This window comes from Fopius arisanus, unplaced genomic scaffold (assembly GCF_000806365.1).
Source record: "Fopius arisanus strain USDA-PBARC FA_bdor unplaced genomic scaffold, ASM80636v1 scaffold00015, whole genome shotgun sequence".
Taxonomy (NCBI): domain Eukaryota; kingdom Metazoa; phylum Arthropoda; class Insecta; order Hymenoptera; family Braconidae; genus Fopius; species Fopius arisanus.
In genome coordinates, this window is record NW_011887754.1 from 389,482 (window position 1) to 413,540 (window position 24,059).

General features: G+C 38.9%; 1 protein-coding gene across 1 annotated transcript in view; it reads left to right on the forward strand.

The window, feature by feature from the left end:
- SK (small conductance calcium-activated potassium channel) overlaps window positions 1-24,059 on the forward strand; it is a 79,440-nt gene that overhangs the window by 14,492 nt on the left and 40,889 nt on the right. The window contains exons 2-3 of the mRNA XM_011299632.1: window positions 4,500-4,983; window positions 6,524-6,791. Of these exons, the coding sequence (XP_011297934.1) occupies window positions 4,547-4,983; window positions 6,524-6,791 (705 nt within the window). The 5' untranslated portion in view covers window positions 4,500-4,546. The remainder of the gene's footprint in view (window positions 1-4,499; window positions 4,984-6,523; window positions 6,792-24,059) is intronic.

Below are 24,059 nucleotides of genomic sequence, written 5' to 3' on the forward strand. Positions count from 1 at the left end.
AACTTCAACGGGAATTTAACGAAACGATGTAATTTTCCAGATTGTTAGACCCTTGGATGTCGATCCGAGCTTTTATATATTTTTTTCCTTCCACTCGTGACAGCATGAGAAATCGAGGGCGAAAGTGGACCCCTGACTTTGTTTTTCATTGTCATCTGGGGAGCAGAAAGTGGAACGGTTTTTTTTATGTTTCGGATTGGAGTATGCGAGAACTACACGTGTTCTCATCAGATGTTTTACCTCCGACTCTTGAGTACAAAAATATACCTGAAATTATAATGAAGTGGGCTAGCCTCAGGGTTCCTTGCTGCACGATTCGTAACAATTACTCCAACATTACCTCTCGCTGTTCCAGTAATTACGGCTTAATTGCCACCACAATCATACCCGGGTGTCCTCAGATTTCTGGGGAGAATTACACCCTGGATGTTGTCAGGAGAAACCCGAGTAGTTCACCAACAAAAAAAAATTCAACATTGTTTTGAGAGTTATGATCTCACGACAATAATTGAGAGTTTTAAAGATTTAAACAAACGCTCTACATTAAATTAATATTTCTCATTCACAATTTTTAAATTCAATTCAACACTCGTAAAATCACCTCAAATATCATTTTAAACCCCACACCGTGAAAAACTCATTAACTCGATATTTTCGCGCCTCAAATTGAGATAATCAAAACTGCCAAGTTAAGTTTTTTAAAAATCCCGCAATAACTTTTGTTTTATTCCGGGTGTAAACCCAAAAGAATGGGATTCCGTTATTAAACCATTCACCACCCAGGAAGACAGTAATTTCCAGCTGACGGGATTGCTGTGACAGGGCGCTAGGTAATGAGAGACACGACAAGTGAATTACGCATATTCTTTCGTACCCCCTGACCTATTTATCAACAATACACGACAGGCGGATAATGACGCAGGAGGAACTGTCGACTCGGGTTGGGCTTGCATTTTTCATTTCCCTCGTGATTTGAGAACAGAGAAATATCAAGAGCAAGTCGTTTAGTAGACCCACACACTCGTGAAGGTGAATCACTGTCGTAATCGAAAGTACATGAAACATTCAGTGGCCTATCGTTCCAGTTATCAAAATGCTTTGGGTTTGCAATGTGTGCCCTGAGCCTATCGGGACACCATCATCGATCCGTCTCGGCTATAAAAATCTCATTGTGATATTTTCCTTACCGCAACCTCAAACCCTGCGCTAAATCAACAGAACCAAGAGAATCAAAAAGCAATAAACAACGACATTTCACCTTTCGTCAATGCAAATTAATCCCCGACAAATTCTCTATTCATTCTTCCATTGTTTATTCTTCTTCCTGCTGCTGTTCTACAACGGATAATGGACTTATCGTAATTACTATCGACGAGGTGTTGAAATGTACACGTGAAAGAGTTCATCCGCTTAGCGCCATTTCAATCATCAATGTTTGAATAATCGATGCGGATTTTCACGCACTCGTTGCTATTCAACGATTCCTACTCAATCCGATAAACACTTTTCTCTTCATTTTGTAAACTCAGAGAACTTGCTGCAGAGAAGCTAATTCACACCAGGAGGTCTGCTCTATGCAGACGTGTATATTGCGGCTTTATCGTCCACTCGCAAACCCATTAAATCCACTTTCGCTTTTTGCGTATTTTATATACAACTTGATGTCCGTAAAGGTTTGATTATCAGTACTTTCGTCTAATAGCAACTTGGAAAATTTAGAGACAGTGTAACTCCCCCTGGCCCATCTCCTCCCCTCCCTATTCCTAAAATTATCAATAAAAATTCGTTAGTTCTCGCGCTTGTGGAGAGATTTTTTGGAAAAATATATTTTCATGTGGCAGTTCAGAAATCGATGACGGTAGAAGTCAATGCTGTCTCAATGCACGCGATCCCGTATTCTCGCGGTGCTTTGAAGGGAAGAGTTGCCACGATGAATGACCGAGTGAACTTTTGCAAATTTCTGCACGTACTCGCTTTATGAAGAGGTGCGAGCACCCCTGAGATCAGATCCACTGTTTGCTTTTACTGGGTCTATGCATAAATGTAGTGGGAGCTTTTAAAATGCGATCTATCGATATTTCTGGAACGCTGATATCTCACTAGCTGACACCTGGCCTACTTGGCACCCGGAAACTCCATCAATTGAATCATATCAGCCAAATTCAACTGACAAATTGACTTCTGCGAACAATAGTTGCTCGCAAATAGACTCACATCATTTGTCAATCTTGTCAAGTTGAATTCGTCGGTGTGGAAAGTTTAATTATCCCCGAGTTTGCTTTCCACCAGTTAAATTAACTTCGTTATGCCCGGAAAAAGACGAGGATTCGAGGGGCATGAGCTCTGCAGTGGAACAGGGGTGGATTATTGCGATAGCTGAATTTATGAATATGCAGAGAGAAAAATTGAGCGGAACGAGGAATTGGCATTAATATTTATTGGAATATTTGCTCGACTGCAATTGTAATGCAGGATTCGTTGGAATTGCTAGATAATGGGGATCGAAATTCTCAGAAGATCGGGAAAATCCATTTCGGCCATGCCGATGGATCAATTTCACCCCAACTTATTTCACTTTTTTCAGTAATTACATCCCTTTGTGTCGGAATATGGTCTCGGTTGGTTAAAACTCCATTGTTATTTATTCCACGAACGTGGTCTACTCTGCAGAGAAAAAGAATTATTGTCTCCCGGAATTCGCGGTTCGGGGAACTGAAATTCACGAATAATGTGACTTTTTCAATTGTTTCACAGTTTTTATTTCAAAATATTAAGGAAAATTGACACCTACACCAATGTGCTTCCAAGAAAAAAAATCCTTATTCACGAGGGAAGAAAAATTTATATTTGTAGAAAAATGTTCTTGAATCTAGAATTTTTTTGTTAACATCAATAATTTTTTGTCCAACATCGAAAAACTTTTACGCGCCGTGTCGGAATTTTCTTCGGGCTATAAAAATAATGCATGCCAACAGTATTTCACGCACTTCTCCGTGCACCTTCATTGTTGAAACTTTAACCCAAGCGCATACAAGAGAACGGTGCATATCCAACTGCATAACTATATTTTTCATGGTTTCTGAATAAATTACAACCCCGTACGAGACGCTCAAATAGGCTCGGGGTGAAAAGTCAAACGAAAGAGTTATGGGTTCCGTGACTAGATGCCCGCTCAGGACTCGTTCAATGTACAATGGAATACATTGAAACAGGATCGATTATTCGCGATAGCACTGTTAACATTCTCCATGCGATTCCCTGGCACGCATGCAAATTTCCACTCACATTTCAAAAATCATTCGTTCTTTCACTCCCAGCAAAAATGAACTCAATCCAATCCCGAAATAGACAGAGAAGAGAAAATCTGTAGAAAAACTCAGCACCGATTTATCTCGATGACTATCGATTTAACGTGAGACCCCTGGAGGTTTTTTGTAGCTGATTGATTTTTCGATAGAAAAAACTCTTTTTCCTTTTTTTTTATTTAAATCAGAAATTGACAATCTATTGACTATAAAAAATTTTAGTGGTATTCACGTGAAGTTTCCGGGATTTATGGAGAAATGTGTTACCATTTCGGGCAAAAATCGCGGGCTGTAGACATTTTTTTTTTTTATAGAATTTTCCGGCTCTCTGCGATTTTTTTCAAGCATTTCTCTCGCCATAGGGAGAATAATACGCGATTTTCTCTCGTGTCGATGTGAAGTTTTCACGTAAATCCCCAGACATTCAACAAATCTCGAAATTTCATTCGATTGTGATGTTTGCAGTACTATCTTTTTCTGAAAAAAAAAACAATCTCTTGGTGCACGTGGTTGTCGAGCTTAACGAGAGATTTGCATTGCACGTTATCCAGGGTCTTTCAGTTACCCAATCCTTCCCCAGAGTTTGCATGATACTCTTTAGGAACTCTTTCAAATCCTTTGTATAAGTTCGAACATCAAATATTTGATCTTTCGCTTCGCGCAGCGAAAAAATTGATATGAAAATTTATCCCGATTTTGTATAATCGTGTAATCTATCCACAACAGTGAAATTTCAACTATAAAATTATCTCCCAAAAGATCTCCAATAAATCCCACGTTTTTTCCCTCTCTCCGTCAGTCTTTTCAATCAGTCGAAAAAGACGAAGACTAGAATTCATTGTATTGTGGCTTCTGCCTACGAAGTTACGAGTCAGGACGAAACACTCGTTCCCCTTTGAATCTAGAATCCCCGACAAAGGGGATAACTGTATTGATTGGATCCACACGAGTTGCCAATAATCCCCCATCCCCTGATTCTCTCCCCATCTTTTGTATGAGTTTGCCATTGTGACTTCTGCTATCTTCAAGCACTCCTCGGCCAGCGTCGGGTATTCTCTCCAATTTTGACCGACAACAGTACTCACATCCGCATGACCTCAATCCGATAAATTTAAATGTAATTGAATAACGAAATGAGGAGAGTGTCTTCGAATCTGGTGAATCTAATCATACCTGACCGTTCTGGCATTGTAGGAGATGGCGACGTGAGGGGACTGATTAAAAGAAGCAGTGGAGTAGTCATGAACACAAATGGTAATGCCGGTTCACAGGAGGGTGGAAATGGCAATGAGTATGGTAGTACCGAGGAAACCGCAGCACTTCTCAGCCGTGCACCACCACCAGTTGTCGTTGCTGCTGGATCACAGGGAAAACCTGTGTTAACTCGTCAGGATCGTGCAACCTATCTCGTTGCATCGCCACAGCTGTCGGTATCGGGACTCGGTGGTTCCGAGGAGAGTGCCACCAATGAGGATCCATCCACTAGATCAGTACCGGATATCGAATTGCACTGTCGCCTCGATGGTGACAGCTTGCAGCAACAATGCACATCACATCATCCAACCACCACTCTTTATCGCACCAGACAGACATCCCATCAGTACAACCGTTGCCGATGCGACAGGCGGGACTCCCTCGCACCCTCATCTGCCCTTCATCTGGCACGCAGTGTTTCGAGGTAGGTCATACCATTATTACACGGCATCCACACCCAAAAATTATTAAATCCATTTCGCTATATTCTCGTGTTCAAACGTGAACGTGGATGAACATCATCTGGCAATTTATTTTTTTTTTTTTTTTGGGAATCCATATTTTCGAATGGGGAATTTCATTTCCATTTTGCATTATTTATTGATTTATGATCTCTAGTTGCATCCCGGAATTAAATCTCGATAGTATCGATTTTATCACGGAAAGTTAGAGGCAATTGAAAAATTTTTAATCAGATTTAATCTATGATTTTTGGGATGAAATTATTGGGGATGGGGTAGCTCTGGCTCTTAGAAAATTTCCCTATCTCGAATGAAAGGAATTATTTTGAAAATGTATTATTTGAAGATCCCGAATGATGGGTTTGTTCCTTAAAATGTCGGGAAATGTTGACATCATGAGAATTACGAGGGATTTTATCTGTGCGAAAGCTTTTCCCCATTGACTTCCCCCAGATATCGAACCGCTAAATAATTCGGTATCCCAACTTCCGGTATTTTCTAATGCTGTTTGGGACAGTTTATGTCGATCAATCAAACCAGTTTACTCGGTGGATCAGGTACCCACGAGACTTGAGTACTAAAAACATGATAAATTGAGTTTAAAGTAACTATTAAATTGAGTTAAAAGGTCACCTTGCTAAAGGTCAAGACTCGCTGAGTCTCGGGTTGAGCTGATGCTGCTGTATATTCCTCGACGTTTATCAGAGGAAATTGGAACGCTACTTGACACAAAGTACTCCGTTGTTTCAGCAGGCCGCAACAGTACATTTTTTCAACAAAAAATGTGGAAGTACCATAATAGAGTACTACCGGCGCGTAATTGGGTTGAACTAGCGGTTTCCGCTCAATAAAAAAAAGGTCCTAGTTCTATTTCGATTTTTCAATGAAATCTGATATTCAGAATCAACCCGAAGGATCAACGTGAATCAAATCAATCTCGAGCTTTCAGAACTTTTCCAACTACCCTTCTCTCACAACTTCCAATTTTTACCTAGCAATTTTTCGGGGTTCACAACAATTGTTGAAACAATCATTCATACGAAGTAGAAGACGCGATAATCCCGGATATACCATAAAAAATAATTGAAGTGAGTAGAAAGCGTAAATCCTTGGGATCATTGATAAGCAATCATCCCCTATCCGGTAGAAATCTCATTTCACCCCCGTGACATTGAAAAGCATCACACAAGATGAGAGTAATAAAACAAATTAATTTCAAACTGAAGAGAGTAGAATCTAATTTTAAATTTCACGAGCATCTGGTGATGAGGAGATAAAATTGCCTCGGTGTCTCTCACTCGTCCCATCATTCTCACGATGTTGTCATAAAAATTTCAATTATCATCTCCAATGTACCCAAACAGGCTCGCCCATAAAACTCACCGAGTTAGAAAGAAAAAAGGCCAGACACCGATGAAAACACGAGAGCCGAGAACTACCGAAACCTCCAAGTTTATTAAAGCGAATATTTCGTAATCAACACGACGATACATTGTTTTAAAGGGAGAGCGTCAAGAGTGGCTACCACTGCTGTCCCTGTCAAGCACCACCACCACCAGTTCTCGTGACAACATCACCAAGTGCAAGGATTATTCGACAGAGCTCACAACCCGAGGCATCTGCATGCTGCTGTTCGGGCTCGTGCTGTCCTCTGCATGCTGGTGCTGCACCGAGTGCTTCCCTCAGACAACTCCGAGAACCCGGTGATGGAATTGCCGGCATTGCCGCTGATTCACTCAGGATCAACGGGGGAATACGCCAGTTTCGCCAGGTAAACCCTTCTTTTCCCCGTTAAAAAAAAAAACCTTATCTCAACCTCACACACTCCCGATTAACCGCATCCAATCAAATTCAACCTTTAAGATTTATTTGAGGCTTCCGTGGGTCATAATTTGAGACGTTAAAAATAACGCGACTCCAGATATTGTTCGTTAAACATGAACTTTAGTTTGGAATTGATGATCTCAAATTGAGACTTTCAGAAGTCTTATAGTAAAACTTTCATGCATGTAGTTTGCCACTTGCAAGGTGCTCAAGTTAAATTCTTGGGAAGTATTAATTTGAGAAATTCAGGGATCGCAAAGATCTTGATTTGACACAATCAGAACTCAAATTTGAATTGTCGTAGGTGTTATGATGTGATTTTTGAAGATCTTAAGTTTCAATCCTTTTTTTTTTGGTTGCGGAAGAACATTCTGGAGGTGGGAATTTCGCTCACGAAAGCTTGTCCCTGGAATGAGCCTTGTGAGCCATGTTTTGAGTTGAAGTTTTGTTTTTCCTTTAAACGAATGCAATCCCTGTACATAATCCCTCTCAGTTGTCCCCGATTTAAACTGTAACTTTCTGCACCTTCTGGATTGTATTAATCACTATCCTAATCCGGGGTCAATGATCTCAGTGATGGTAAACTTTTGAGGGTTCTGTTTCCCACACGAGTTTGTATGCTAGTGCTCTGAATTTACGACTGTAATTGGTGACTCACGTACGCCGCCTGCTCACGTGAATTATTCTAGACTGATGTGGACGTTGGAGAAGGGCCTCGGGGTATTGTCCGGACTTTTGGGAGGGCAACCCAATTCTCCGGAGCACTCGTGGTGGTTTGAATACGTAGCACTTTGTCCGTTTCAAGATGATCCAGAAGTGGTACAATGCCGGGGAGATAATGCAAATAGAAAAGTTTCTTCTTCAATCCGAATAATCAACACAGAGAATTCAAGTTTGATTTTAGAAATAAAACATTTCTCCACTCAACACCATATGGTTTGCCGGTTTGATTTTAGAAAATATCTTGGATCAAGAATAAATTTTCATGAATCCAGAAATTTTTATTGAATATAAAATATTCATCACCAAGAAATTTTTTGTAACATAAAAAATGTTTTTTTTTTTGCAAAACGAGTTAATTAGGTATTTTTTAAAAGTCATGATGATCAAAATTTATTCACATATTACGTATGAAAAATCAGGGGAAATTTTGAATTGAAGCAAAAAAATTTGGTGTTTGAAATTTTTACTGAAGTTGAGGGTAAATTTGACAATGAATTTTTCTCCGCGTGAGAAATGACAGCCAGTGATTTATAAGGCTCAATGTTCTCTCATGACCTCTGTAAATACACCCTCAGTACTTAATTAAAGAATTATTTTCTGTGGACGTGGACATATCAGGTCACTGGGGGACAGCCCAACTCTCCAGAGCACTCAGATAGATTTACCCAGTCATCTAGCCCCTCAATATCCTCTCCAAGATGCTCGAATGCCGGTCGAATAGGATCAGGGGAATGAGGTAATTGGAGTGGTATTCTCTGGGAGCCCTGTATATTGGTCTCCACAAAATCAAAAGCCTTTTTCGAGAAAAATTGCTAATGAATAACGTTCGTTGAACCCGAATGGCTCCAGTAACTCATTGTCCATCAGAATTCTAGGTTGTTGTGTTCCTGCGCTATCCAGGTCATCGAATTAATTGGACATAGGCATTGAAAATTTGCTCATTCATACCCATGAAAAGCCTCCAGCAGATTAAAACCGTGTGATTCATTATCCGGTGACATTTTCAATTCGGAGATCGCGAGACTCTTTCTCCGGGAATTGGAGAGGTTTTTCCAGTGGCTCGTGAATTTTTAATGAGTGAAAAAAAAAAAAATTCCACTTGATGGAGAGAGTCTCTCCAATGGGGTTTGAATACACTTTGCAATATTTTTTATCCCTTCGTTGTGCATTCTGCGATAGCATCGGAAAAGCCACTCTGGAAAAACAGGTGGTGCTCATACATTTCCTGTCGATAATCTAGTCGTGCCAGCTTCCAAACAGAGTCATTTCGCCTGGGGATAAAGATACCTCCGTCCGAGGCACTCAATGCAACCCCAAGTGCTCACTTACTTAAATTAAATTCCCTAGAATGTTGGAAATAGAATAATGCGGATTTCATGGGAACGGCTACTCCACCGGGAGAACTGCTACGATTAATTGAAGTCAGACTGCCGAGAAGTGATTGATTTCCCTCCGTTGGAATCTGTTGGGAGAGCATGTCCTCATGATTTTTTTATTATTTATTTCCCTCTGGAAAATATGCAATAATATTTACCCCGAAGTTTAGCAATTGTGTTGCGCTTTACTTGGGGAGACGGATTTGTTATACCGGCAATGCCCTATGGAATTGTACGAGTCAAGTAAATGGTACGGAATAATATTGATATTTTTATTAACTGGATTATAGTCTTGCTGAACAACAATAATAAAATTGCTATATTTTCGGGTGATTTTCTGAGGAACTCGTAATTTTTATCCGTCGTAACACCAGTTGCTGCTTTCTGCCATATTTTATGGTCGATGTGAAAATACGCGAGGCGATTTAATGCGATAATTGTCGTGAAAGCGTTATCGTAATGCATTGTGTTCATTCGCTCGACTGAAGTATTTTTATCGATATAAAATAGAAAAAGATTTCTTAGCCGCAGGAATAGTTCTCTAATACTATAGGGACGTGAGTTATTTAATTCATAAATTCAATGTTTTTTCGAAGTACTATATATTTCTAAATTAATTAATTTCTGATAGAACGGAATGGAGAATTAATTTATATTTAATTTTTCTGTCACGAACCTGGAATTTACTGACCACAAAAAACTCTCGTTATTGGAAAATTATTTTCACACAGAAGAATTATTATTTTGCCGGCCCTATAATTGCTTCGATCACTGCAATGGTTTTGAAACAATTTCCCTGATATCAATTATTCATTTGTAAACAACAGAGTCAATTTTCCACATTTTTTCTACCGGAAAACCCGGATTTACTCAACGAAAAAAAATCTCGTTACTGAAATATTAGTTTTTTTCACACGAATCCCGGATTGGTTCCACTCCGCGAATACGTCTATCAGGGCAATATCTTTGAAATAATTTATCTTCATTAAATTATTTATTCACGAAGAATAAATAATTTTTCAAAAATTTCTACACCGACCACCTGAAAATGACGCACCAGAAGAAAAATTTCGTTATTGAAAAATTATTGTTACGAATATTAGTTATATCTATATTTATTATATTATTATATTTTATATTTGTATTAATAGTTATATTTATTCGGGAGGGATCATTTTTTTTTGCTCAATTCAGTTGTGAAGAAACTCAAAATACTCCATCTGACCGTTTGCGGACGGATGATTCTAGTTGTAAGCCAGATAAAAGCTTGAAAAATAGAGTTGGTGTACACAAAAGTAGAGGAATAATCTTTTGAAAAAAAAATTGGCAATACAGTATCGACTGGAAGCCCTAGTCGTGTTGGCCGTGAGTCAATCGATTTTACAACGTTAAATTAATGACTCCTAGTACTCGAGGCCGGAATGCATAATTGCAAAATAGGGCCAGTCATCTTTCCCCCGGGGGCAAATTACAATAATCGTAAAGTGTAATTGAATGCATCAAGATGATTCATTATTTCACGATACCTCCACCGCCTGTTTACTTCATCGCGAATTAATTAAATTCACCGAGGGCATGGAAAGAACACCGCCTGATGGAAGCTGATCCTCCGGTGTCTAATTATTACCTTCATTAAAAAATTTTATTATTGCGGAGTCAAATGTGGAGAGGTTTTGCCAACACGCGGCACTCGATGAGGCTTAAATCCACTGGAATATTCATACGGATTCGGAAATAGGCGCTATTCAAAGCCTACGCCCCCCCCCCCCTCGCGGGAAAGGCACAGGTGGATACCAACTAATTTCAATTATCGTAATCACGACAAAAGTAATAGTCACGATGGTCGTGCGCGTGACATTTCAATCCTGTGGAAAATTATTCGAATTTCAAAAAATTCAAAAAAGACAAAAAAAAATATAGGATTCTGAACCAATAATTCGATAATTGAATTATGAATTTTTTTCTATAATTGATTTTCTTTGCAGAAAACGAATCTCCAATGAAGATAAAAAATTGTTCGATTTTTCAGGGTTCAGTTCTCAATTTTTAATTTATTATTCATCAAGCATTGACAAAATCTTTTAATCTGTTTTTCTTTTATCAAATAAAAATGAGAGGAAAATGTTTCTGTAAATTCCCTGAATGTTCCGTGGAAATGTCACTTGTTGACAATTCCAAAGAAGCGTATCAAAAATTTTAACCAGAAAGCAATAAAATATTACTCCGCAACGTGACTTCATTAATCGCACGTTGAGTAATTGCAATGTGCAACGACCCAACGGCAGCATTATCCAAACAGAATAACAAACAATAGCAAAAGTTCTTCCGCCCCTCCCCCCGTTTCCGCGGAAAACTGAATAGAGTGATTTCCACGGCATTTCCCGGATATTAAAAAATGCGGGAGACAGAGATACGGGGAAAAGTAATTGAGTTCGCGCATGACAAGTTTAGCATCTACCAAAAATTTCCCGCCGTCGAGAGCATCAAAAGACTGAATACAAATCACACGATTCATACCGAAAAGAAGTAGCGACTGGTGACCTTTACCAGAGTGCATTTAATAAATGGAAAAAATGCCGAAGCGGAGGATGAGAAAATACGGCGTCTGGTAAAATGGACTCCGGGGAAATATGATGATCGGAATTCATACAGAAGATACTAAGGGAAAAAGGAACGGCAATGATAAGACGAGAAACGAAATAAGTGGAAGGTAATCAGATCGGGCAGCCACAAAGAAAAAATATAGTGAAATTTGTTATAAAATTTAGTAATCCCGTAGTCTGCAACTTTGAAGAAATCTCTCCTCTCATAAAAAAAATAATAAAGTGAGTAAAAATATATATCGATATCGATATCGATATCAATATCGATGAAAATGATATTTTTCATGATGATTAGTGATTACCCATTTCTAAATAACTTCCAATTACAATTTCATTCACTTTAATTGATTTCATTCTATCAAATGAAGCGAAATTGACTTAAAATTGATGAAATTAAAATTTGATTGCATTCAATGGACTTAATGAAATTAAATGTGGAGAGCATTCCCCGCAGGAGTGAGTTGATTAACCTGGTATAAACAATCAAATTAGACATCGCAAGTAGATTTTCCACTCTTGATAAAATAATAATTTGCGATTGGGGAAAATGAAAAGAAATCGAAATTTGAGAAACTTCAAAGCAAACTGTTTAAAAATGGAGAGAAATGATTGTCTCTCAATTGGTAAACGTTTTCTTCGATAAAAGCGTATATTTCTAACATCAAAGCTTTTTTCTCTTTGTATTTTCTTGTTTCATTGAAGCAATAATGTGGAATCCTCACTCCTCTGCGGTCCAAACCCACCGGTATTGCAAATGCTTAATGCAAAAGGCAACAGCGTGCATTTTTGCGTTGTAGCAGATGCGTTTCCAGTCCGGATCGAGAGTCGGGTGCATAATATCAGCGTTTATTCGCTCGGTTCAAACGATACAATAGGTATATGGATGAAATTGAAATGGAATTGCGGTGGGAAGTTGGTCTGTACCGGAGTGAACATCCCCGATTGACCGGAACTCCCGGTAATTACGAGTCCGGAATTCAATGTAATTCGAATGCTTCATAATGCTGCTGGGGGAAATGAAAGAGAGTGGAGAAAGCTTTCAAAGAGATTTGAGATTTGCACACTTGGTTCTGGGGAGTCTATTCTCGACACTTGGCAATCTCATCCGTGAACGAATATTTCGTATTTTCTTGACAACATTGATTCGTTACACACTTCCCCATTCGAATGTGATTCGTAGACGGTGTGGCAACATTCGTTAATGGATTTATCATTTCGTTAGTCTTGCGATTTTCATCTACGAATTTTTACGGGTCTTCGTATGGGAAGAAAATTCGTGAGGGAAAATGAAATTGTCAAGCAAATGATTTTTTTTTGTCCTCATGAATTTAAAATTCCCAAACGAAAGGGATCAATGATGCATTCGTTTCTTCATGGATTAAGTTCCGTTCACGGAAGACGTTTTCTACGCGTCGAGGATAGGCCCCCTGATAGTAACTCGTCCTCTGGAAACGGGAAAATGGGGGATTTCCCGGCACAGCGAAGCAAGAAACCTGCATTACTGTCGGCGCGGGTAAGGGATGTTTTACCGACACGTTCCACATGAGATTTGAGTTTGTGTTTGAAGTGTAATTGCGTCGGTCGGCAACAAACGGGTCAAGGAGGGATGATTTTTATGCTGTCGCGAGAGGACGCAACGAGGCCGACTTCCTGGAAATTTATTACCAGTGATACTCGTTCATTCAAGCCGAGGTGACAGCTCCAAATACCCTCGGGGGTCTGGACACACCTATTCCAAATTCTCTGTGCATAATTCCCCATCAACCAAATTCGGGGGCAATTCGGTCATTCGGAATTAGCCCAAATATTACCGATTGCCATGTCAAGGGAGGGAAGCGAATTTATAAAATTTGAAATTCTTGACTTAAAACGATTTTGAAAAATTATTTTTTTTTTTTCACTCATTATTCGTCGCATGGAAATAAATGATGGAGTGGATGTTATACATTCTTGCTGATTAATCCATCCGATTTGAGTTTAGTTGTTTCAAGAAGCTTATCTCATTTCACGACTTCACGTCTGAACTCGTACTCCCCGAATCCATTAATCTCGGTTTAATGTCACAGATTTCAATTCCCACCGTAATTCAATCAAAATGAGATGCCTCGAAATCAAATATCACATTAGTATAATTCAATTTACAGAGATCAAATGACTCAATTTGTACATCAACAAACGAATCACGCGAGTTTAATATTTCGTCATTAAATTAGAAGCCGAGCACATAATAAACCACAAAAGACTCATCAAATGTTCCACAATTGAAGAGCAATAGTCTCGTCGCCAAATAATTTTCTCTCCAATGATCAGAACAAAATCAATTATCAATTATCATATTATAATCAATATCATTAACGCAAAAAAAAAATCCTCATTCCAATATTTAAAAAATTTCTATTTGAGACTTTTCAAAGTCCTCAATTGCATCGTAAGTCTCAAACTAGATTTTCATATTTCATCGCTACATATCCATTCCAAAATTCTTGAATGAAGAAATTCCAATTTTTTCTCGATTTCTCTTTTCGACTTGCCCGGTATAATTTTTAATGGGCATGTCTCTTGATGTGCTCTTCATAAAAATGAATTTCTCTGTCGGTACGTGAGGGGATAATAGGGGTGTATTAAAAAGGAGAGGAACAACTGTAAAAAATGAAATGATGGAGGTGGCAGAGATTGAGGATCACGTTCATCTTCACCGTGCGCGTCTTTCTTGTATTCGGTCGCGTGGGATTTCCACTTCTCACTCGTTTTTCTCGGAGTTTTTCCTTTTTTCTCAATGTTTTCGAACCACCGGCTTGCTTCTACATATATTTACTGTACGTGCTTCAGTCGCCCCTTCACTCGCCTCCGTGCCGTCACACTCTTCTCCAGCTTTCATCCCCGGCTTCACACTCATCGTTATTCCTCCACCCACATCCACGATTCTTGATATTTTACTAGGTGAAGACGTACTTCAAGCCACACGTCAGCCTTCTTTCACTGAATATTTTCAATGAAAAACAAAAAGATTGACGCGGACTTTGTCGATTCAGTAGGATTTCACTTCTAAAGGCAATCATGAATATTTACCATATTACGTGAATTTTTTTATTTTCTTATGTGTTTCCCTATTTTATATCGATTTGAATAACTTTATCCGTTATGTTCACGAATCCATTGGATTTTCCCTTCAAGTCGTAAATTTTTTAATCGGGAATCGGTGGAAATTGAAGTGGAAATTCCGTATTAATAATTTCAAGATGCATACCGACAAAAAAAAATGAACAATATTTGCAACTGGTTCATCTGGAAGAATTACCTACCATTTACAACCAAATCACGTTTGAAATTGAAACGGGAACCACCCAAAACACTGTGAAAATAGACAAATACCTCCGGTAGTCAGGGGTGGGATGGCTCCGCAAAACGCTCGATTTCCAGGGGAATTATCAACGGACGAGAGCGGCTGAAAGCCATCCAAATAATTTGGGCGTCGCTGTTGGAGGTTCATCGAGGAGTGAATGAACATCCATTAAACCCTTGGGAATCGAAATGTTCTCTCCTACCGATTCACTCCTCCATTAAAATATTCATGGTGATAGCCGGGGAATGTGGCCGATAAACCCATTTGTTGATTCCGATTTAAAAAAATAAATCTCCCATCGCATCCCGCCTTAACACAATATAATGTAAGTTCATTCAACTGAAATGAATCAGCTGGTAAAAAAAATTTAATCTTCACCCACTCAAGTTGAACGCAGAGAGAGATAAACTTTATTTCAGGTTTAAAAAAATCTCAACTCGAAACTTGTTTTTCAAGTTCACACAGAAGTCGCCAAGACCTCAAGTTGAGTCGACGAGAATTATAATTGAATTTTTAAAATCTCACATAAAAACATGAAATCTCCAGTTCATTCAAGTAAAAAAAATATACGAGTCACGACGTTCTGAGCAGAATTGCTAAACTTCCCACTTTTATTTTTTAAAATAAACTTCATCAGATTTCTTCCAAAAATCTCCGTGAAATTTTATAGAGAAATATTGAAGACTGATGGGCGATTAAAGAATGAGTAGCCGGAGGTCAGTAGTTGCGATTGATACTTCCCGTAAACTGAAATAGCCCTCTAAACTTCAACTAGCCACGGTGATAAGGGATTTGATGAGTGTCACAGGATCAATGGAAACGATGAGACGTCAAGTAACGTCGGTTATCTTTTCCAATGAATGCAGGAAGGCGACAGGAGTGGAGATATCATGTTAGGGTACAGTGAGCTGAATGAAACGAGTGAGAAAGGTCATTAGTGGTGACAGTGTTGGTGGTAGAATGTTGGAACAGAAGGAAGGAAGACGCACGGAGTGAGAGAGGAAAAGACCTCAAATGCCACTGAAAAGGAGATAGGGAGTTTTCCTGTGCAGTTTGGCCTTCTGCCAAACTTCCACAATCATGAGTGCGTTAGCAGAAGGAAATAGACACGCCCCTTGACGCCGAAAACTGTTGATTAAAATTATTCTACCCACCGTTAAGCAGTTGCTTAGTAGGCTGCTGATGCTGGAGAAATCTTTGATGCCTCTCGGTGCAGAATTTACGATGAAGCTTGCTGAAAATATTGCTTTTCCCCCATGTCATTTCTCCCATCTCCCACACGAAGAAGAAGATATAGTAAAATTTAGTGGCTCTAAAACATTTTCACATTGTGCAGAAAACAACACGATACGTCCAGCAAAAATTATATCGCTCCACAAAAATACTGTTATTTTTTTCTAGTCTCATCGTGTTTTTCTAGTGCAATATCTGAATAAATTTTATTATGAATTTTTCTTAGTGCATGCACTTGGACGTTTGTCTGTCGATCTGTCGTTATGGCTCTCAATCCTGGAAACCTAAAACTCTCTAAAACTCGCTGTGCATCCATGCTACCTAGCTGATCACTTCGCTGTTTAGATTGCAAAAAAAAAAACTTGTCCTCCTCAAACGTGACAATTTCTACTCAATGAACATTCAGGGACAAAAGAATTGATGGAACATTATACACAAATGGAGTTTTCTCATTGTACCTTCTGTGACACGAAACGTGATCGGTTTCATCGTGGAGAGCGGAACAATGGAAAAGAACCGATAACCAACCCCAAGGACTCGAGAACAAACATGCTATAGGCTTGCAAAATGGGGTGGTTAAGTGACGGGCTGGGGGCACGTGGGGATAGGGTGTGGGAAGGCTCGGGTGGCTTGATCGTTTTCGTTGAGATTTCAAGTACAATTCGGGTGCCGTTATCGAGCGGTTGAAAACGAGACATAGCTAGAGCGCGAAATTGCCCCCTTTGGAATACACACGCTCTCGGATTTATCGTTTCGTCGGTGTTACGACCCGATTTCCCTGATCAACGTTGAGCCCTTCTCTCCTCCAGGAATCCCTGATAGTCTGATAGTCGCGCTATGCTGTAGAGGTTGACCCGATATTTGCGTCCATTTCCGCGGTAAACCCTCCAGAGAGTCGCAGATAGCGCGGAAAATGAATCTTCCAACCGACACCAGAACCCCACGCGTAAATGCCCCTGAATAATTGGAATCCCACATGGAGTCGTAAAACCAAAGTAGTCGTAGAATGAAGGATCAAGATCCTTGAGGTTTTCTTTATACTTCATCCACGTGTGATGAATTTTCAGAGGGAGAGGTTCCAGCAGTTCCTGGTGGAATTTTCCATCTGAAGTGAAATATCGGAAAGATTTTCATTTCGTTCTGAAATTTTTCAAAAATTGATTATTATCATTGCGCTGTGTCATCGAAATGTATTCGATATTTGCGTCAATTTGTGCGGCGTTTCAGGTGGTGAAACGGTGAATCTCTGAGGGGTGAATCGGGAGAAAAATGAAACTTCCAATCGACACCAGAACCCCATGCACAAACGCCCCTGAATATCTAGAACACCACACGTAGTCGTAGAACCAAAGTAGCCGTAGGATGAAAGATCAGGGCTCTTGAGCCTTTTCAGTACTCCAACCGTGTACCAACAAGTTTGGAGCCACAACTCCGGAGCTATAACTCCAGGTTGTCTGAAGCACGTGACCCCGAAACTTGTTGGTGGAGTTGAAAAGGCTCAATGTTGACCACAAAATGATGAGTTTCAATCAAGTAAATAACAGGCGTGTAATGCAAACACTCAGTTTCCCTGGTGGTGGTGCAAATCGTCGACATCGACGATGGCAACGACACCTCCGCCGCCGATTGCCAGCTCAGCAACCGCTTCTGGCTCTGGTGCTGGTGCTCAGGGTGTCGTTCTCTGCCCGCGAACGCTGTCACAGGTGCGTCGTTCCAAGCTGCGAAGAGCCCTCACCGAGGCAACTGCTGAGACCGTCAGCTACGTCAAGGCGGTGGGAAATCAAACAGTAAATTTTAGATTTTTATCTCAATTTAAAAAAATCACTTGAATTAGCTCACACAACACGTTTATCACGTTATAACACTCAATTGTTCATTATTTTTGATGGGTCTAGCTGCCCTCCCGTCACCTGCACCTGAATTTTTCACCTTTTCAATCACTTGATGTCAGAACTTTGTAGATATAGATTAGAGTTTTTAACTGGAAACGGGGGGAAACTACTGTGTAATGCGATCGACCAATTTCCGATAATTTTATTTCTTGTTTTCTTGGTGCATTACTTTTTTCCTTTCTTCTTCTATTGAGTTGCTCGGAGTAAATAACTTTACTCGGTGAAGGAAAGAAGTTTTCCAATTCGTGAGCAACACTTTTCTCGGAGTGTACCCCAGTAGCTGATGATCGAATCGCAAGAGCCGGGGATGGGGTCACATGGGCTAGCCCTTCATCTTTAAAAATCGAATATTTTTTTTATGATTTTGAGATTATCTAATGTCGCGAGTAAAATTGGAAATTGTGAAAGTCTTTATGGGGAAAATTGGAAAATTTCCGGTTGAGATCGTTGCAATCCTCAATTTCATAATCAGTCTTGGGATAAACTTCGATTTTTTTGAGTGATCGGTGCTCATCGTGCCCGGATGGCAAGTAATGATGCGAGACCGAACATCGATTTTCGTGGTTGATGAGCGGGCAGGAACGTGGGAGTGATAACAGAGGGGCTGAGTGAAGCTGAAATTACGTGATAAGGGAGGAACGACGTCTAGGAAACTGGAGGAAAAAAACAAAATTACCTGAGGTTAGTGCTCATGAGGTGGTTACAGGCTGGAGCAATGGCTTCGCAATTACTATGCTGATTTTTATCAACAGCATTGTCCCCGTTTTTTTATCCTCTCAATATTTACCGCGCTCAATTCAATCAATTTCTCTCTCTCGAGTTATAACTTTTTGCATTGGCATTGTCCCACTTGATTCTGAAACTCGAAAAGCGTCAGGAGAGTTTCGCTATCGTCGGATACCAGATCAGTTTCCAGTTTTGTTTATTTGTTTGTTCTCCCGGCTTATTTAAAGGAGAGTTTTTTATTGAGTTGCGGTGGGGGAATAATTTCCTCCGCGAATGGAACTTTCATTTCCGGTGGCGGAATCAGAGGGTACAATGCATCGTTTGTGAGTTTAAATTACTTGAGATTGACGTCAAGATTTCGGTAACTGCCTCGTGATTTTTGATATTGGGAATTTTTATTTAATCGCAGATGGTGAAGCTCAGGAGAATTGAAAAAAATTCTATACAACTTAGGTAATAATTTTTAACAAGTGAGATATGAACACGATTTTTAAATAATGCTACTAATTAAATATGATTAAATATGAAGTGTCGGAATAATTGTAAACGTATTCGTGGAAAATTCACTCTAAATTGAATTCGCCAGTGGAATCCCGGGTGAAAAAAAATTATGGTCGGAATATATTTTCCAAATTTTCAAAACATTTCTGGAAAAGTTTTCGGAAAACTTTTCTTTTGAAAGAAAAAAAACGGGAAACAAAACAATTTTATTTTTGGGATATGTTTTAAAATATTTAGGGATTGGTGAAATTTTTTCAAAATTTTTCAAGTGGAAATTTTTCAAAAAATGAAAAAATTAAAAATCACTCCACGAGGACTAATTCGCCCTCATTTCGGATCTGCGGTCCGTCCGCAACTCAGAACTGTTCGCGTCTCCCGGGAATTCCCATTATTTCGCGATTGGTGAATTTTTTCAAAAATTTTTCAAGTGAAAATTTTTCAAAAATTAAAACTTTTGTTCGCAAAAAAAAATGGATTTATTATTGTTTCAGGAATTGAAATTTAGTCAGTCTCTCCATTTTGCATCGAATCCTGTTGTAAAAAGATTCGATAGAATTTTAAAATAGATATTTGAAATGCGTTTTTTATAGGTCTGCATGTAAATCGTACCGACTTAAGATGGAGGGATATTTCTCAAAATATAATCTTTCCCGTCGGGCTGTCCATAAATTTTCAATCTTCTTCCAGTGTATACTATTCTACAATATTCATACTTCCCCAGGGTAAATTCACAGTAAAATTTGCCCCGGCGTTTCGTAATCGTGTAGTGTATTGGTTCCGATGAGATTTTTCCGCTGACTTTATTCTGAAAAATTCAGAGTCCAGGAAATATTTGAATATTTGCGTGGAATCTTATCCCCAAAAGTGTCGCATTTTCCGCGGTAAAAAACGCCACGATAAATTTTATTAAAAATTTTCTCTGTACATTTTACAGAATTTATCTCCAATCAAAAAATTACACGTCGCACTAAATTATTCTCAATTTCGCGAGACGTGTCATATTTTTCACCATAAAAATGTCAGAACGAGTATTTCTCCCGAGTCAATACCCTAAATTTCACTGGACGTCGGAGTAAATTTAATCATAAATTTAGTCCGCGCATTTTAAAAATTGTTCGCTTTCAATAAAAAATCAACATCACGACTAAATACCGCAAATCACAAATGTAAATTCCTCTGATTTCTATTGATAATTACGGAGTAATTCAACTGAAATTCACTTTTCACTGATTTAATCGTGGAATTGGGAATTTCCAATGAAATTTACAGGGACGAATCAATTTCCTCAACAATTTAAAATGATAAATCAGGGTGATCCTCACAGTATCGGACATTGTCATGCATACAAGATAAATCTCAACATAACTCGAATACTCAGGTTAAGCGGATACCCTGGGGGGTGGTAGCAGGGGGTACCCGATGAAAAGTGTACAGAAGAAAGTGTAATAAGTTTGAAATATGCGCATGCATTTTTACTGACTCTTGCAGCCCTCCCAAGCTGCATTCCACCTAGAGCCTCATCCCCTCCGGTAAATTGATGCATTCTAACCCTGAAAATATTCTCATCCAATGTCGGAGACGACATCTATCACGCGGTTATGAAAAAAAATCTGAAACATAAATCACCGTGATTGAACCACACAAATTATTCATTTCCATTTCACGAGTCACTGATTAAAATCACTCTCCGGGTAAAAAAAAAATTGTAATCGGAATATTTTTTCCAAATTTCCAAAAAATTTCTGGAGAACTTTTCAGAAATTTTTTTTTGAAACAAAAAAAAAACGAAATAATTGTATTTTTGGGAAATGTTTTGAAAACTTTTTCAAAAATTTGATTCTGAAAATTTTTTTTATAATTTCCCAGAAATTTTTGCGAATATAATTTTTTCTTTTAATCATACTGTTATTCTCTTACTTTTCTAATTTTTCAATATTCTCAGAAAAACGCCATCTAAATTACAAAAAAATATTCCTATTCAAATTTTTGAAAAATTTTTCAAAACCTTTTCCAAACATAAAATTGTTTCGTTTTCCATTTTTTTTTTGATGATTCATAAAAAAAATGTTCTGAAAAGTTTTCCAGAAATTATTGGAAAATTTGGAAAAAATATTCCAATTACAATTTTTTTTACCCGCATCCCTCCAGTACTTCCCCTCCCTCCTCCGCCCCCTTCTCCCATTTTAATCGAATTCAGTTATACATTGCGATATTTCATCTCCACTCTACGTTTTATCTCCATTCTCCGTTCACTCGACATTTGCTCCATCCATAACATTTTTACTGAGAATACAACCAAAAAAGGGTAACGGAGAAGTACAAATATCCCTGACATCCAGTGAGCAGTTGGTTTTGCGAGGAGCATATGTCAACAGCGTTTTATACATATTACTGAGCCGAAACATAAGCTCTTTCCCATTATCGTTAGACCTCGTTTGCACGGTTATGAGAATATACCGACAAATCCGCGGCTCATACCGCGAAAATTTTCATGATGATCGTTTATGCGGTCGTTGTCGTCGGTATCCAATGACGCAATTGAACTCATTCCGGGTAAAAACAGTCGTTGACATGTAAGTGCGGTGAGATAAAAAAATTGTTTCCACCGCAAAACTGGAAGATCGTCTAATTTTCAGTCTAAAGTCCCCATTTATCGTGAAAATTTTCATGGAAAATAATCACTCAGCAAAAATAACGAATAAATCATCCCTTAACCCATATCAATGGCTGTCGGAAGCAACAAATGAACTTAAAACAATTTTTGTTAAATTGGAATGTTCAAGAGTATTTTTTTCCGAGAAAATGAATAAACGTTGAAAAAACGATTTCTCGAAAAGGTCTGCCTAAACGTTGAGTTTCACCTTTGCTTTGAATCCGGCAAATCCTCAAAGGCTTCAATTTGCATAATCAATCGTAATTGATTGCTACGTACGGATGGAACTCACGATAATTAACGATTCCAACGGTTATTTTTAAATTATCGACAAATGGTTTATTACGGCACACTCCCTTTAGAATAAAATAAACCAGAATTATAATGTGAAAACGAAAACTCGTAAATATCCCAAAAACCAAATGAAAATGCACGGAAAGGCCTCCCATAATTTACGCAACGGGCTCTTCCGGTTTATTGGAAACTCGCTGAGAACACTTTAGCATCCGGATCCGCATACAAGGGCATGTAGATTTTTCGTCCAGTGGGAGTCATTTTTCCCAGATCCTCCGCCGAGAACGTGTGCTGATCGAATGGCCCTCTGGCCCCAACCGTATTCTCCTAAAGTTTTATTTGAATTCGCTGCAACCCGTATAGGCATAAAGAATTATTCTCCACACAGATGTTGGCACTGAAAATCTATCCCCCCGATAAATTTTTTAAGACTCACCCATTGCCACTGGAGCTGAATCGCATCACATCATTTTGAATCGACATCATTTTATCGCGATATAATCGTCCAAAATGGTGTACATGAAGATATCACAGCGTAACGACTTGATCTCGAGGAAAATCGAGACATTTCACCACAACTCGACACGCGATACCGCGCTGTTTCGATTTTCTCTATAGCCCATTCAATTCGAAACTCCAGTAATTCGCCGTCATTAGATTTTAAGAGGCGAAACGAAAGAGAACTCGATGGGAGAGGATTCGTGTTTTGAATATTGTAGGGGAGGGCTTGGGGGAGTAGTACTCTCTCGTTTATTCCATCTTGACTGGCTTCAGACCCATTCAAACCCACCAGACGCCAAATGCACTTCACTGTGCACTCGGTGACGTGAGTTTTTCCAATTAGAAAGACCGTCCCAAGCCACTTTGCTGGTAAGGGTATTAAGCCGGCTAATCACCCAGCCACTTTCATGTCTTTAATGAAAGCTCCTCGGTGCCGCGCATTTAACGTTAAACATTCTCTATCAGTCATCATAAGTATTTATGATAGTTTTTACATTAGATCGTTGGATCACTGAAGTGAAAAGAACCGAAAGAAAAGAACCGAAAGATTGGAATATGGGATGTCTGAATTTATTTAGAGCCGGGTAACCGGGTAAGATCGTTGAAAATATTCAGCTCTCCTCTGACTTTTGAATTCGCTCGAAAAAATTGAAATTTTAATATTTGAATATTTGAAAATGAATACTTGAATACTTGTTTTATCTCCCTCCGAATTTTCCATTTTTTTATGAAATCGAATAATTAAGATGGCTTGATTAATTTCCTGGCACGAACGTTAACAGTCCATTTAATTTTTTTGAGCCTCGAGGAAATGAAAGGTTTGTAGTCCCATCATCAAATCGTAACTGTCACCCTAATTCTGAGGGAATTTTCACTTTGTTGCTTTGAAAAAAAATGAAAGGAGTGTAGACGCATGTGAATAGTAATAGTAACGGAATCCCCGGCTTGAGATAAAGGCGTTATCGATCGGAATAATAACACTAGCCTCCGGTCACGAGGATCACGCAATCAGACGTTGACCTAGTATCACATGACTTTCACCCTCATCCGAGGGCTCTCCCTTTTTCAAATGTCAAATATACTCGCACATCAACGCCTCTGGCTCCAGGGGATTCCTCAACGAGCCTAATGGGTGGATCTTCAACCCTTATAATCTCGGGTAGAAATTTCACGGTTACCTTGACCTCTCCAAATCGGTCAGTGGTTGATTCATTTTGGTGTCATAAAATCGATTACCTACAGGGTGATCTGAGGGTGGGAAGGTGGACAGTTGGAAAATTCTCAGTTAATAATTCATTATTTAAAAAATGGTGTTCGATTCTTACTTTGTTTTCAGTCAATTGACGAGAATTTCTTTATTTGTACTCGAT